General features: G+C 32.7%; 2 protein-coding genes and 2 non-coding genes across 5 annotated transcripts; 1 reads left to right on the forward strand and 3 right to left on the reverse strand.

Annotated features, from left to right (window-relative positions):
- Positions 1–3621: 3621 nt before the first annotated feature.
- LOC123222988 (double-stranded RNA-binding protein 5) lies at positions 3622–5610 on the reverse strand. Of its 2 annotated transcripts, XM_044646031.1 has the most exons (4): positions 5547–5609; positions 5185–5432; positions 4867–5086; positions 3622–4772 (listed from the first exon to the last, which is right to left on the reverse strand). In XM_044646031.1, exons 2-4 carry the CDS (start codon positions 5428–5430, stop codon positions 3808–3810), a joined length of 1431 nt encoding a protein of 476 aa, XP_044501966.1. In that variant the 5' UTR covers positions 5431–5432; positions 5547–5609; the 3' UTR covers positions 3622–3807. The 2 variants fall into 2 exon arrangements, with proteins under 2 accessions (XP_044501966.1, XP_044501965.1); XM_044646030.1 differs by having other exon boundaries at positions 5185–5610.
- A 1972-nt stretch (positions 5611–7582) lies between these two features.
- Positions 7583–11544, reverse strand: LOC123222439 (probable protein S-acyltransferase 7). The gene is made up of 5 exons (XM_044645199.1): positions 11132–11544; positions 10279–10461; positions 9229–9525; positions 8515–8748; positions 7583–8410 (listed from the first exon to the last, which is right to left on the reverse strand). The coding sequence occupies exons 1-5, from the start codon at positions 11222–11224 to the stop codon at positions 7865–7867; spliced, it is 1353 nt and encodes a 450-aa protein (XP_044501134.1). The 5' UTR covers positions 11225–11544; the 3' UTR covers positions 7583–7864.
- Positions 11545–14736: 3192 nt separating this feature from the next.
- On the forward strand, positions 14737–14808 carry TRNAQ-UUG. Its single transcript has one exon. It is a non-coding gene; the product is annotated as a tRNA-Gln (tRNA).
- A 154-nt stretch (positions 14809–14962) lies between these two features.
- On the reverse strand, positions 14963–15034 carry TRNAE-UUC. Its single transcript has one exon. It is a non-coding gene; the product is annotated as a tRNA-Glu (tRNA).
- Positions 15035–15882: the final 848 nt, after the last annotated feature.

The following is a 15882-nucleotide window of genomic DNA, read 5'->3' on the forward strand; positions in this document are numbered from 1 at the left end:
ATTGTATTCTATTGCCTTTTTAAAATAGCTAAAGATATTATATATAGAACAATGCTATGTGTACCTATTTTTTGTACATAATTTATGTACACAATGATATGTCATCATGTGATTAAGTGATTTTAAAACATGTGTCATCATATGATAAAGAAATACCCAATCATATGATAACACCTCATCTGTGTACATAAATTATGTATCAAATATAGGTATGCATACTTTTATTGTTATATATATATATATATATATATATATATATATGTGTGTGTGTGTGTGTGTGTGTAGAATTTCTAATTCTTAATTAATTAAAAAACTTATAATATTCTTACTATAATAAGGATAATATAATATTCTTTTATAATGAGGTTAAATCAAATTACGATTCGAACTTTTAAAGGTAGAAAATCTTATTACTAGAATTCAAATCCTTAAAATTGAAGAATCCTAACATTTTCCACCTCTTCAAAAGAGTTTTGTCCTTGACACCAAGTAATAATGAATTCTAGAAAATTGTATTTAGATTAACTTAATTAGGTTATGGGTCAAGTTTAATAAGTTTAGTTTTAGGGCATGTTTAGTTTATGAAATATTTTATTATCAAAATTAAAAAAATTACTTTAAAGATAAATTACTTTAAAGATTATTAAGTATAAGATGAAAATGAGTAGATATAAATAATTATTATGTTTAATCAGAGATAATAAAAAAATACTAGTATATTATTTTAATTAAATATTCTTATATATAATTATTCTAAAATATCTTTTGTTATATTTATTATATTAATTGAAAATGAGATTATTTTTATTTTAAAAAAATTAATAATAAAAATATAATTATAATAAAATTAAGATTATCTTGATAATTTTTTAATATCTCAGATGAAGATAATAATCAGATTATTTTATTTATTATTTATGATATTATCATTAATAATAAAATATTATTAAAATTTTTTATTATTTATAAATTAAATAAAATAATATAAATAATAAAAAATAAATTATTAAAATAATCTTTTTATCTCATTAACCAACCGCCCATGATGGTAATGGGTTTGGGACACTGAACCTTTTTTTGTAACACGTGTTAAATATCAATAAAAATTTTGAAATTTGATATTGAACCAACCATGTGGATTTCTTTATTTCTAATGAGTCATCATCCCAATACCATGATGAAGAGCACATGGACAATATTTTTCATATCAAATACTACAAGAGTCTATTCAGAAAGGACAGGAATAATCAAGCCATGTGATTGGAAAATAATCAACTTTTAAAATTGGAAATTACCAATTTGTAATGTGTAAGCTAGGATGGCACTGATGAGACCTGCAGATAATGTGGCTTAATATAGTTAAATTTTAACTTTGATTATATTTTGTTATCTTAATTAATTATTACCCATTAGAGGCAAAGAGCATTGAGTAATGGTATGTATATAAATTTATATATCAGTAATATGTTATTATATTATTAAATAGTTTAAAATTAAAAATAATATAATATTCAATCATATAATAATAAATTATTAGTTATACATAAAATTATATATGTAGGTTATGCATATAGTTTTATTACAGTTACATTACATTAGATTAAATGTTCAACCATTATTTTATTATTTTATTATTAATATTATTTTATTTAATTTATTAAATAATAAAAAATTTTGATATTATCATATTATCTATATTAATGTGACAGATAACATAAGAGATAATATAATAATATCAAATCAACTACTTTAAGAGATGACTCAATCAAGTTTGTCCAAAACTCTTTAAATTTCATCTTATTGTTTTATAATCTTATGTACTTGAATTTATTGGTAATTGAATTGATATTATGAGAAATTACAGTTCTATATATTGTTTTGGTTAGTTTATATTTTGTTTACATCTAAATGATTCCTAAACAAACATTGAACCACAATGTGACAAATTCTTATTTGATGGATCAACAAGGAAAATACATGTTTTAATATAACACGTGGTAAGACAATGATTTTCAAGAGAAATGATCCATAATAATGGAAAATTAATATATTTATAGAGGTCGTAGTCCCGACTACTTTAATATGATTTTAAAATTTGTTATTCCTCCAAAAACTCTAGATCATTTCTCGTAAGTCAATAGTCATTAGATGCAGATGGCCATAAAGACTTCATTCATTTGAAACGATTTTTAAAAGTTTACTTCTAATAAAATCTTTTGACTTCAGAACAAGTTTTATTAGAGATTGAGTCAGTTTTAATTGAAACCGCACCTTTTCTGTTTTGTTTCCTCCTATATACGGGTTAAAAGTTGACTATTAATAGTTGGATTGCTCCCCAAAATGAAGAAGCCCTTTCAATTATTGACCAAGAACGGTGTGTTAGGGCCAACATTGGTCGGCTCTAATGTTAGCCATTCGACATGTTTCATAGAATGTCATAGAGGATTATAGATTACCTTATAACTTGATGACCCTACAATTAGCTAACTGAGAAAACATAAAATCAGTTGCATGTGCTTCGGCCGCCGCCGCCGCATCATATCTGCTATCAGATTTATATAAATTAGCTAGAGACGGTACCGGTTACTCTACAGGGCTCGACAGTAGCAAGTTTCTAATTCCGGTTAAGAGATTTGCCGAAGTTCAACCATCTTCACTTGGGCCATGGTTCACGGATTGGTTTCGATTACTTATTTTTTATTTAAAATTATTTAATTATAATATATATATATTTAAATAATTTATAAATTTGTAAGATATTTAATTGAATCAATTAAAATGATATTTAAATAAGAAATAATAATGATGGAATCGTCAAAGCATAAATTCTTTCATTTTCCCGAACATTCCCAACAACCAAATAGATCCTAAAGAAAATCCCAGAAACAAAGAGGGAAATGGAATGTTTGTGTATAAAACAAAAAATCGGATTGCCTTTACAGATGACTCGTTTGATAGTTTAGACAACAGATTGAGACAAGGTTTTAGACGTACAGTGCAAGGGTTTTAGTTACAGAGGTCCAAGAGAGGACGAACAAATGTTACATCAGAGCCGAGAGTCGAGACGATAGCCATGAGCTATCAAAACATTTCCATTTTTTTACCAGATCTGGAGCACGTTTCAAATTTTTCTAAAATTTCTGAAACGTTATCAAAACATTTAATTTTAAAGTCGAAACGTTTCGGAAACATAAAAACTGGCCAATGGTTGTGTTTATGCACTTCCTGGAAGGACATGAGTGAGACGACAGTGGAAGTGGATGCAAATGCAAGTGAGGTCATTACTTGTTCACAGAAGTTGACAGAGGCAGTGAATGCCGAATCGATAAAAGAGAGAAGAAAATAAAAAATTGATGGAACAATAAATGAGAGTGAGGAAGATGAGGAGGAAATGCAAGGAGGCATTAATGGAGAAGACAAGACCATTAAATATTTGCTGAGAAGCTTACTTAATGTCTTGCGTTTATCGCTGCAATTGTCTTTTCTTCATCCCTCTCTCCTCTCAGCCTGCCTTCAATTCATTGCTTAGATTTATCTCTGCAACCCACCTCCCCAGATCCCATTTAATGCTCTCTCTTTCTCCCTCTGCGTGTGTGTGTGTGTGTGCGCCCGCGCAGTAAGTAAATGTAAAAGGATACAATTATATAAACTTCGTCATCTTTTACAAAACTTTACCGCAGTTTCCATGAGACAAAACCATGATTTTTAAAGGCCAAAAACATATTTAGCGGAGAATCCAGCAAGTGATTAAACTGGCAAGAAATGCCTATTATGAGAGTTGATTTTAGATTCTCATTGTCTTTTTCTTCATAATTGTAGCCTGTTGAACTCTGAACCCAGTTGTTGAGATGGATTGTTGAACACTGAGCTACTGCTGCTGGCTGATGAGACCTCTGTTCCTCCTGTTTGTGTGGGCACTGAAGAAGAAGATGATGATGTTGAAGCTTCCTTCATTGATAGTTGATTAGTTGCTGGGGTTCTCATTGGTGGCGGTGCTGCACAAACCGGGATTACTGATCTAATTTGGACTGCAGGTGCAATCCTGTGAGGGTTGAACCCTCCAGTGTACATACTTCTTGTGATGTGAGAAGCTGAAGGTGTCTTAACAGGAGTTGATGTAGTGATTGGAGATGGATTTAGTGACCCAACAAGCCTATTACTATTAATGTGGGTTGTGTTGTCAAGCATAGAATTGTTAAGCTTGCTGATACTAGCTTGTGGAAATGGCTGGTATGAAGAGCTTAATCCGTAGACATGACTTGAATTTGAATTGCTTGAAGCCTCCTTTTCCATGTGTTTCATGATGATATCTTGTTTCCCACCAAGCCATTCTTCCTCATCCCTTCGATGTTCTTCCACTTGTGACTTGTTGCCCTTAACTTGCAGTGGAATTGGTCTATTTGATGAGTAAAGAGATGATGTATGTGAAGTTGGTGGTAAGATCTTTGAAGTTGATCTAGGTGGAGGTGGAGGAAGAAGCGACACAAAGTTGTTTTGTTTCTGTGTTGAAGATGAACCATCTAAACTAGAAGAATCCATTAACAGATCCAGCAGCCTCCATTGTTGATACTGTAAAGAGCTACTGGATGAAGAGGAACCACCATCTCTAGGACCCTTAAACATTTTCCTTCTAGCTTGATTTTGATCCCTCCTCCTAGCATTTCTGTTTTCATCTTTAGGTCTAAAATTTGGCAAAAACCTTGTCACAATAGCTTGATCTTGTTCTCCATGAGTCTCCATTTCTTTATTTGTCAATGAATCCAAGTTTGGCACTGCAGAATATGGGTATTGATAATTGATCATGCTAAAATGCTAATGACTGAAAAGAGAAAAATACAAAACAAAATAAGGGCAACAAGAATATACTTCTTTTCAAGGCAGACCAAGCTGCAATAGCTGCATTCTTCTCAGCTTGCTTCTTTGTCTTGGCTGACTCACCTGTAAAATTTATACCAGCAAGCTCCACAGTGCAAGTGAATATGGGGACATGACCGGGGCCTGATCTCACAGTGGTATATACAGGGAGATTCAGTCCAGCCCTGTGAGCAGTTTCTTGAAGAAGATTCTTATAAATTCCAGTCTCATCCTTCATAGCATACCAAAGAACAAACAAAAATAAGATGGTAAAATAATCACACAGAGAAAATTATATCTCTAAAACCAATAAAGAAAAAATGAACTTACAAGAACTCTAGCGGTCAAAGACCTTGAAGGACCTCTTGTAGAGAGGACATTGAGAGCAACTTCAGCAGCTGAATGTTCGGCCTGTCTTAATGTAGTACAATAGCTTGGACTTTCAAAGATCTCACCGTTGAAATTTACTGAAGCTTTGAATCTTGGAGCATGATCGGGGCCTTCTCTGATACAGGTATAAGAAGGAAGATTGAAACAGCTTCTTTGTGCAAGTTCCTGCAGTTGATTCTTAAACATATCTGCCATAAAACAAATGATGGAAACCAAACCACCACACACCAACAAGGACTGAGAAGAAGATGTAAACTTTCAACTCCTCAAAACAAAGAGAACAAGAAATTAAAGAAACTCACCTACTTCACCTTATTTCTCACTCCTACATTGGCATGGAAGTGAAATGTCTCGGAACAAAATCATCTGAAACTAATGTGCTCTTATACCAATAACTAAAAGAGAAAGTGAAAAAGGTTAAAATAGACTGAACCTTAAGCTAAAAGTTTTGTTTTGTTTGTATTTTTTAAAGATCAACTCAAAAAGACTTCCCCGATGGAGCACAGTTTTCCAGCAGTTAAAAAAAAGGGTCCAAAATTAAGCCGGCCGTAGTGGGGGTGGAGGGTAATTGTGATTTATGATAATTTACTTGGAATTACGGGAGTGTAAAATTACAGAGCAACCTGAATTTCCCAGGATATCTTTAATGGAAGTATAGTTTTTAAATTTTAAGTTTGAAAAGTTTATTTTTTCATTCATTTATCAAAATCATATATTAATTTTAATATTTAAAAGATATTTTTATTATAATATATAATATATAATATATAATATCGTTTGTATATCTAATAATATAAACAAATTATTTTTATTATAACTATATATATATTTTCTTTTCCCTATTTATCTTTTTTTTCTCTCTTTCTTCCCTTTTCTCATTTATTGGATGCCGAAAAATAAATCCAAGCAAGCAATGATTGATCATGTTCAACTATGCAACACACTGGATGAAAATTGGAGGCGGCTGATTCCAAAACAAAAAGTTGTCAAGTTTGGGTCACAACAAAAAAATCAGGCGAGAAGGCATCGCCGAGTATAGTCAAGTGAGCAATAACAACGTGATTAATTGTTTATGTAAATGACAGTGTGACATGCCATCAAATTGCAGGACAACAGAGGTTAGAGTCGATTGGTATTTAAAACTCTATAACTTTGTTTCCTCTCAATCTAAAACAATTCATTAGATGTAATAGAGTCCCTTAATAGTAAGTGTTGGGTATGCATACAATGAGTGCAACTATAAGCAATGATCCCTCGTAACTTTAAAGATAAACCAAACCCATCAGTGACGATGAAAGTACAATTTGAGTATGATGCAATGAGATTGAGGTAAATTAAAATAGACAAAATTAATGAAATCCAACTAAGTCTCAATCGTTCTAGTAGAGGGAAGAGAGTGACACTCTAGGGAGATGGCATTTCAGGGAGAGAGGGCTGTTGCAGGTTTAATGAAACCAAACACAAGTAGACAATAGCAAGGCAACATCCTTCTGTCATCTGGGAGATGAACAAAACCACCAGGAAGATGAAAATCCATAAACTATAACTGAGGTTATTAAAACATCAATTTTTAGATCTTATAATTATTTGTTAAAGGTGGAAAAAATTAATAAATATTTTCAGGGTTAACTCCTCTTTTATTTTAATAAAAATAGAGGATTTTTTTCAAATGCAAACAGGAAAAATTCGTTTCATAAAAATTCGGGTGGGAAATTCATTCCGCCCGAAATAAAACAACATTGTTATGGTCCAGACATTGAGTTGAGTGGTCAGATTATAACATTTGTTGTCCAGTCATCCCATCAGGTGAATCCAGACGTATGATTGGTTCAAATACCACAGTTTGATTCGTTTGAATCAAACCAGTTTGTTCTTGAAGCTTAGGGACAACATTCACATTTACCTATTTAGACCCATAATTTGAACCAAACAATAAATAGAATTATTTATTTACTCTGTATATCGTTGTAAAAATAAAGTTGTGGACAAGCATTCAATTGGGCGCTCAGCTAGCCTAGAGTTGGACTTGTCTAGTAGTAGTCCACTCAGGCTTCCCCATAATCACATTGATTTTACCAGACTAAGCACAGAAAGCATTGGATCAACCGGGTAACCGCTCGGTTTACCACATCCACAAACAAAGACAAACTCAATGAGATGCAGTCCTTCATCGGTAGCTTAGTGGCAAAGGAAAATTAGTGAGATCTCATACATCAAAGCAAAAGTTAAAATCAGATAATACTTCAAGCTAAATTTTGGGCTACTCAAAATTTGTCCCAGACCCTAGCAGTGGCATAAACTAAATCCATGGATTAAAGTCACCAGAGAGCGGGAGAGATATCAAAATCTAATAACACTTACTAAATTCACATATTCAATACAATTAGATACTAATTCCCGATTACAAATCAGGATAAAGAAAGCTCACTCGTACAAGACACCATTTTTTTTCTCAAAAACCACAATGGCCAAACCAACAATGTCAACCACCCCGGCAAAACAAAGCTCTTCCATAATGCATTCCGCAAATGATATTTGTGGAAGTTAAAATAAACATGAACGAGATACCTCCAAGATTGCAATTCTTAACCACCAAGCCGGATTACTTCCATTCCTATGATCAATCATCTGTCATGGTTCTGGCTGTCGGTCTATTCTCAGTTGTCAAGTTGCTGCCATTACTAGTACTCCCACCTGCACGGTTTGATTCCCCCACTCTAGCAGCCAAAGCAAGAACTTCAGGTGACATGTTCCAGCTTCCACTCTTTCTTCCCAAGCTAGATCGCCTAGGATGTATTCCAGCACAATCCCCTTCTTCCACTGTGGTCCTTATGTCTGGGGACAATTCAGCCAGTTCACCATCTTTAACATTTACACGATCATTACTTAGTTGCCCTTCAGAGAGATCAGCGCCAGGGCCAATATCTCCCCACACTGTTTTCCGACCCATTTCAATTTCATCCACACCTTTGCCCATATTTGGACTCATAAAACCCCCATCCCCTGGTCGGACTGGTAACCCAGTTTCCCTTGGCACCTTTGCCCTGAAATTGTTCTTTGATAAGGGTATGCTTGAAAAAAATATTTCCTTGAAGTTTCCCACCACACCTTTGTTATAAGGGTTGGTTCTCCGATCATATCGGTATCTAAAATTCTCATAAGTAGTCTGCAAAGTAAGACAGATGAAAAGTTTAACAATTTAGAACACAAGAATAAACACACTAGCGGATGAAAGACTTTTTTAACAGCAGAGTAAGATGGGAACCTTACCTGATTTGTACTAATGAGATATAAATGAAAGGCAGTAAGGCCACCAACAAACCACATAGATATGAACGTGTAAACTATTAGAACAATTGATGCAGGGGTTTTGATCATAGCTCTCCAAATTGTTGTCTCCTCTGAATCCATTATCCTCCTGATGTAGACCCAGCAAAATGCAAATACATATATACAAAGAAGGGTAGTTGAGAAGACAAACATGAAGAAAAATCGATAACTCCTCTGCAGTAAGAACAGAAAATTTTCAGATTATTTATTAAAGTTCGCACGTCATGAGAGTCATGTTGGTGGAGACAAGCCTTAAAAACCACAAGACCAATTCCAAAAATCTCCAAATTCCAGTATTTAAACAATTTTAACCTTCAGAAAGGGTCTAGTTTTAGGAAATAGAATGATAGGCTCATGAGCTCCAACTCATCATACTTCAGGACAGACCAAATAAAATAGATACAAGGTCAAAAAGTTTGGGCCCACATATTGATAGCCTCCCACCAAAGTAGTTCACTAATAAAACATGTAAAAAATGTAGGCATCGTTCACCCTCTCCAAAGCTAACTGACACCTAACCAACTACAATACTAATGAACTGAACAAATGTTACTAGTATGTGCTTATTAAAAAAGAAATGGGGAAAATAACTAATAGAAGGAATATAACATCAACAGATATTGTTAACATAATTCTGAACAAATGATTACTTACCAAGCCAATACATTGCCCAACCCAAGGGCAGTGGTGATCAAAACGTTCCACACAGTTATTGCAAATTGAGCAGTGCGAGCAGCGAGGAGGTCTATAAAGCATGCAAGTATCACAATATTTGATCTTCATTGTGACCCCATTGACCTCTACTTCCTTCACACGAGGCAAACGTAACTGTGGAGTGAGGCCAACCCCCACATCAACAATCCCATCAAAGCCTTCTGCCTCTGGAGGGTGTGCATTGCGTGGAATTATGCCAGGATCTCTTCCTGATGTCAACAGAAGAAGAAGTAAATCCTGAAAGATCAAACATATGAGTCAGGGCCCTGCATGAAAAATTATATTAACTTCACTTCAAGGTTTAAAGGAAACTGATAAAGTTTATTAAAGCTTCACATATAGGGCCCATGAAGGCCTCCTAGTGTTAATTCAGGCAAATTGAGTTAGAAAACAATATAGAACATGACATTACAAGTGTAAAATTGCAAACCTGAACAGTATGCAAGGAGCAGACGCACATGTCAATTACTGCGATGTATATGAACTAATTTTAACAATTTTATCGTTTCAGAAAGGTGACAAGAAATTGCAAACCAGCCACCGTCATTCCTAGAAATAGACAAAGCAGAAAGCACATGTCTCTTCTAAACATTCACAGCAGTAGGGCATCCACCGTACCCACAAATAACCATGAAACCTATTACTTGACAAGATCTTTCAACCATTCATGCAAATCAAGCCCACTCTCTACCCCTAGTGCATCACTCTCCAGATTCCTCCATAACTCACCATGGTCATTCCACTAACTCTATGATTAAAGGCCACAAAATTTTGTCCAAGCTTTCAATCCTATCATAAAAGCCCCCTAAAGTCAGCATGCAGAGTTTATCTTAGCAACTACCCAACTTGCCCATGAGTAACAAGAAATCCAGAGCCAGTTCCTACTCATTTGGCACATCATAAGGAATATTACAAGGTAACAACCCATATAAAATATTAATGCAATGTGGAAATAACTTCATTAAGTGCTGGAAAGAGAACTATACTCACATAAACAGTGAATACCACTGCAATGACCATTATTGATATTCCCCAATAAGGAGAATAATTACAGATCAACTTTCGAGCAACAAAGGCACAAAAAACTGCAACAGGAGCAACAATGAGGAATATAGTCAACCCCAGCGATCTTACATCTGGTCCAAATATAAATCTCCCCTTAAGGAAAAATATCTGCAGAACAATAAGATTGATAAATGCCGTAACAGGATAATTCAAAAACACAATTTTTTATCAGAATCACAAGAATTAAATTGCCTGATCAAATCCTAGACTCAACAAGGCTCAACCATTTCACCTTGGTTCTCCCAACAGAGCTTCTCAACCTACGATCCACTTAATCCATCCGCCTTCACCATGTAGTCAATCAATACAGCTCCAATGCTAAGCACTATCAATTCTAAAACAATGTAATTGTTGCCTAACCATCGCCAAAGGCATTCAACAAATTATCTGTTGTTATTTAATGCAATTAAAAAAATAGTAAGTCATTTGTGTATACGAATTCCCGTGACATGAATTTAACTCTTTTCTGGCCATCTACAAGACCCCTCAAATCTCCCACAACTTAGGCCTGCTACAGTACCACTCCAGAAATCTTTTCTGAAAACGTAGTCTACTATTACATTATTTACAAACCACTTTTAAGTTGAATGAACATAACGCTTCACAATTTAACAGTGATTCTACTCTGATTATTTCACAATTATGCTTACAGAATCACTGACATCACATCATTATTGTCGCTAATGTTAAAAAAAATAATACACAAAAATAGAACATTTCCTCCTACTCAACTAATAGAAACACTGAAGAGAAAAAAAAAAGTTAACAAAAGGCTTACATTGCTTCCTTTCCAATTTTGATAGACTCGTAAATCACCCAACCCGCCCGCGGATCTCGGATCCGATCGCTGAGGTGGCGGCACCACATACATCTCTCTGTTTCACTCAGCTTAAACTAGAATAAACATAGCACAAAACAGTGATCTGGCGAGCTTAAATGAGAAGGAGCGAGTTGAGGTGAGTCACAACGCGGCGAGTTGAAAGTGGAGGGCGACAAGACATGAGATAGAGAGAGAGAGAGAGAGAGAGAGAGAAAGGGAAGGTGAGTTAGGGTGAGCTTAATTGAGTGACATTCTTCTGATAGCATTTTTCTGCCTCTGCTTTACAGAAGGTAGTACTGACATGGCGCATCGTGATTGGAGGAGGGTCATTGAAATGGACCGGCAGTGGTCGGTGGACCGGTTGCTCTGATAACTGAGATGGAGAATGAATGTGACTTGTCTTCGACAGTTACCTGCTTTGCTCATCATAATAACTCACATAAACAAGACCCCTCGTCTCATGGTTCTCTTTCATGATTATAACTGTGCCCAATTAAAATTTTTACGTAGTTTAAATACATGTGTCAGATCAGATTAGGGCTAATTAATTGAAACGAAAGGATTATTTCCCACCAGATTTGGGTGAAAAGACACGTACAGTGTAATGCACTAATTCTCATCTAAATTTTAATTTAATTTCAAAATTATATTTACCATAAGTAAAAAAGATTAAACACTTATTTATTTTTAAATTATTATTAAATATAAAAATAAAATTATTATTTAATAATAATATTTAAAAATATATCATTTTATATCATTTTTCTCTTTTAAAATTTAAAAATTAATATTTTATCTTATATCTGAATTATAAAAAGTGATTTTTTTTTCATATTCTTAAGTTTTTTCTTCATCTCTCTTTTTAGCTACCAACGATTGGCATGATGCATTACTAGATGATGATGACGCTCATCATCCAGTTTAAAAAATTCACTTTTCCCCTCCTAGGATTTGATATTCTAAATTTGGCCATTTTCTCTAGCAAACAACAATACTCTCCTGAAATCCGACTAAAATCTTTGTTTGAATGACAAAACTGTCGTTGAAGAACAACAAAGTATCATCCTTAGAAGTGTCATCCTTTTGAAACATTGTTCGATGGTCTGGTTTAAGTTGAAAACCAACAATTGTTAGTGGCTAGAGAGATTAAAAAAAAAAACCTATAGACTTCAAAGAAAAAAACATTTTTCAAAGTTAAAGTCTAAGATGAAATATTAATTTTTAAAACTTGGAAAGGTAATAAGATAAAATTCGGGATATTAATTAAAATCGGCAAAATATTTTTCACGTAAACCTTTTCAGGCAAACATACAATGATTTTACTTTTATAAGCAAATTTACTTTTAATTTCAAAAATACTCTCCCTGACTTATTACTTGATTTTCAGTAACTTACGTGTGCGTATCACAATATATAGGTATGTACAAGGTGTGTGCATGATGCATAGGATGAGTATAGGATACGTAAGATGAGTACAAAGTATATGAGTGCGTGGGTGCGCACGTATAAGATGGTGGGTGCGTAAAAAAAAATATATAAATATAAATATAAAACAAAGTGCGAGGTTGAATGCCTATATATATATATATATATATATATATATATATATATATATATATATATATATATATATATATATATATATATATATATATATATATATAAAATATTATAATATAATATAATATTTAATATAATATATATAAATAATAATAATAATAATATAATATATATAAATAATAATAATAATAATAATAATTTTTAAATATATATTATATTATTATATTTTTTAAATATTATATTATTATATATAAATAAATTTATTTATTTATATTTTTTATTAACCCTGCACACATCCTGTATGCACCCACGCACCCTGCATACACTCATGCACCTTATACGCACCCTAAGCTTACAATATTAATTAGCACTTATCATTCTCCTCATCTATGTTATTTTTTTGTTACTATCTATATTTGAAATCTAAATAAAAATTTATCGATTTTTAAGTATGTTTTTAATTCTTAGAACATGAATTAGTGATAGTTCGAATAAAAAATTATCAAATTTGTTAAAAAAATTCTAGTCAACTGAGTGTGACGTAAATCGCTGGAAGTGACACAATAAGTTGGGAGAGGGTATTTTTGGAATTAAAAGTAAATTTGCCTATAAAAATGAAACTACTGTACGTTTGCCTAAAAAGGTTTACACAAAAAAAATTTTGCCGATTTTAATTAATATCTTATACTCAAGGAAAGTTAAATTAATTAACATACACCTACTAGCTTTTCTAAATTTTATGTATCATAATTATTAATATCTTATAATACACGATACATATTTTATAATACGATATATAATATAACTTGAAAGTAATATGTATTATAATATATATTAAATTAATATAATTAGTAGATGTATCATACAATCGATATATATTACCGATATAGATTAATATATTTAAAAAATATAATGATATAATAGAAGTTTATATAAAAAATTTTAAATTTTAAAAAATGTTTCTGATATTTTCTAAAATAATAATTTATTAATTATATTTTTTATTATTTTATTTAAAAAAAAATCACATAATATTTAATATATGATATGCTATTTGATTGTAGTATCATGTTATATACTACTACTAAGAGGGTTTAAGATATTTTTTTCAAGGCCAAACGACTATTTCCCACCCAAGGTTTGATGTTTTCTCAAGTTTCCACTCTTTAACTATGGAAACACCAAACACCCACCCATGGCCGGTTAGATTTAACAAAACTCTAACGGTGGTAAGGCTAAAATCGTCATTTTCGTTACAATGTTAAAAATAAACTAAAATAGAATATATTTTGCCCCCCTAAACTTTAAAAACTAAAATTTTCCCCCAGCCTAAGTTTTAAAAAATCGTAATTTCACCCTAGGGTTTGGTTTTGAAATCTCCGGCGACCTCTTTGGCTCCGTTGCCGACGACTTCTCCCTCCCGAAGCAACCTCTCCTTCCGACGATCTCTTTCCTCCCCCTTGGAGGTCTTCGTCTTTTCTAACGAAGTTCTTCGTCTCCCAAGACATCTCCGACGCCGATCGAACCTCCAAATGGAAGGAAAGAGATCGCCTAAAGGAGAGGTTGCTTCAGGAGGGAGAAGTCATCGGCAACGGAGCTGGAGAGGTCGCCGGAGATTTCAAAACCAAACCCTAGGGTGAAATTACGATTTTTTAAAACTTAGACTGAGGGAAAATTTTAGTTTTTAAAATTTAGGGGGGCAAAAAGAGATAAAAATTTTAGGCGTTAGGGTTCTGTTAAATCTAACCAGCTATGAGTGGGTGTTTGGTGTTTCCATAGTTAAAGGGAGGACATTTGAGAAAACATCAAACCTTGGGTGGGAAATAGTCGTTTGGCCTTTTTTCAAAGGGGTAAATCATTTTTAGGAACATGGAAGAATTTGAATTTATTTGTGTACTTTTTAAAATTTGTATCTTTCAAGGGGTAGGACAGCAAAATAGCAGTTGATGATTTAATAAAATAATCTGCTACACTTTATGACAGATGAGATAGGCATCGCAAGGGGTTCTATGGTGTAGTGGTTAGCACTCTGGACTTTGAATCCAGCGACCTGGGTTCGACTCCCGGTAGGACCTTTCATCCTTTTATCTGACGTAAAAATATTTTTATAATATCGATATTTGAAACCGTATCGAAAAATCCTTTTCGTCGTTAGAATGAAATTGAAGCTATTAAATGAAAAGAAAATATAAAACGAAATGGAAAAATACAGGTGCCATCCTTTAGGATTTCCGTTGCCGGGAATCGAACCCGGGTCTCCTGGGTGAAAGCCAGATATCCTAACCGCTGGACGACAACGGAATCTGCTGACAGTACACAGATTTTTTAAAATACATAACATATATGAAGGGGCCACAGGCAAAACATTTCAGTAATTTATTACTAAACTAATAAGATAAATAATATAAATGGAAATTCTAACATATGTATTAAAAAATATTAAATTAATTTTAATTTTGTTATATTTTTACTCAATTTTTAAAATTTTTAGGGAAAAAAGTTATAGTTTTCAATTAAAATAATGATAAAGTTTTTCGTGACTAATTATATCATTTTTAAAATGAAAATGCTCTTATTTTCAATCATAATTATCAACTACTTGTACCCACCACTGCATGCCGACACCCATACAACCACCACCCTTGCATCACTTATCACTTGCATAGAATTGTCTCGTTATCATTGGCGTGAGGTCAAAATAAGATAAAAGTTAATGGAGTAAGATTGGGAGAAGATAAAAGTTGTTAAAGTAAGACCAAAGAAGATGAAAGTTGATAGAGTTTTCTAACGTAGCCGATTGGATTTTTTACTTAATTACTACATCCCCTCACCTTATATTATTCAATACTCTCCAACTTTTATTTTGCAGCCTTAATCAAATTATAATATGAATATTCTTTTATTACTGTTAACCAAATATAATAATTATTTATACATATTAATCTTATCAAATATAATAATTATTTATACTTATTAATTTTCCCAGTAATAATCTTTTGTTTTTCATGATAAAGATCACCCAAACAAAACACACTGCAATGGACATCAAACTAGGTTTACTTTATCTCATAAAAGAAATTTGCACAGTAAAAAAAAACTACACATATTAAATAAGTAAGATTAGACAATACCATTTTCAACTTATCAAT

This window comes from Mangifera indica, chromosome 8, assembly GCF_011075055.1.
Source record: "Mangifera indica cultivar Alphonso chromosome 8, CATAS_Mindica_2.1, whole genome shotgun sequence".
In the NCBI taxonomy this organism is placed as follows: Eukaryota; Viridiplantae; Streptophyta; class Magnoliopsida; order Sapindales; family Anacardiaceae; genus Mangifera; species Mangifera indica.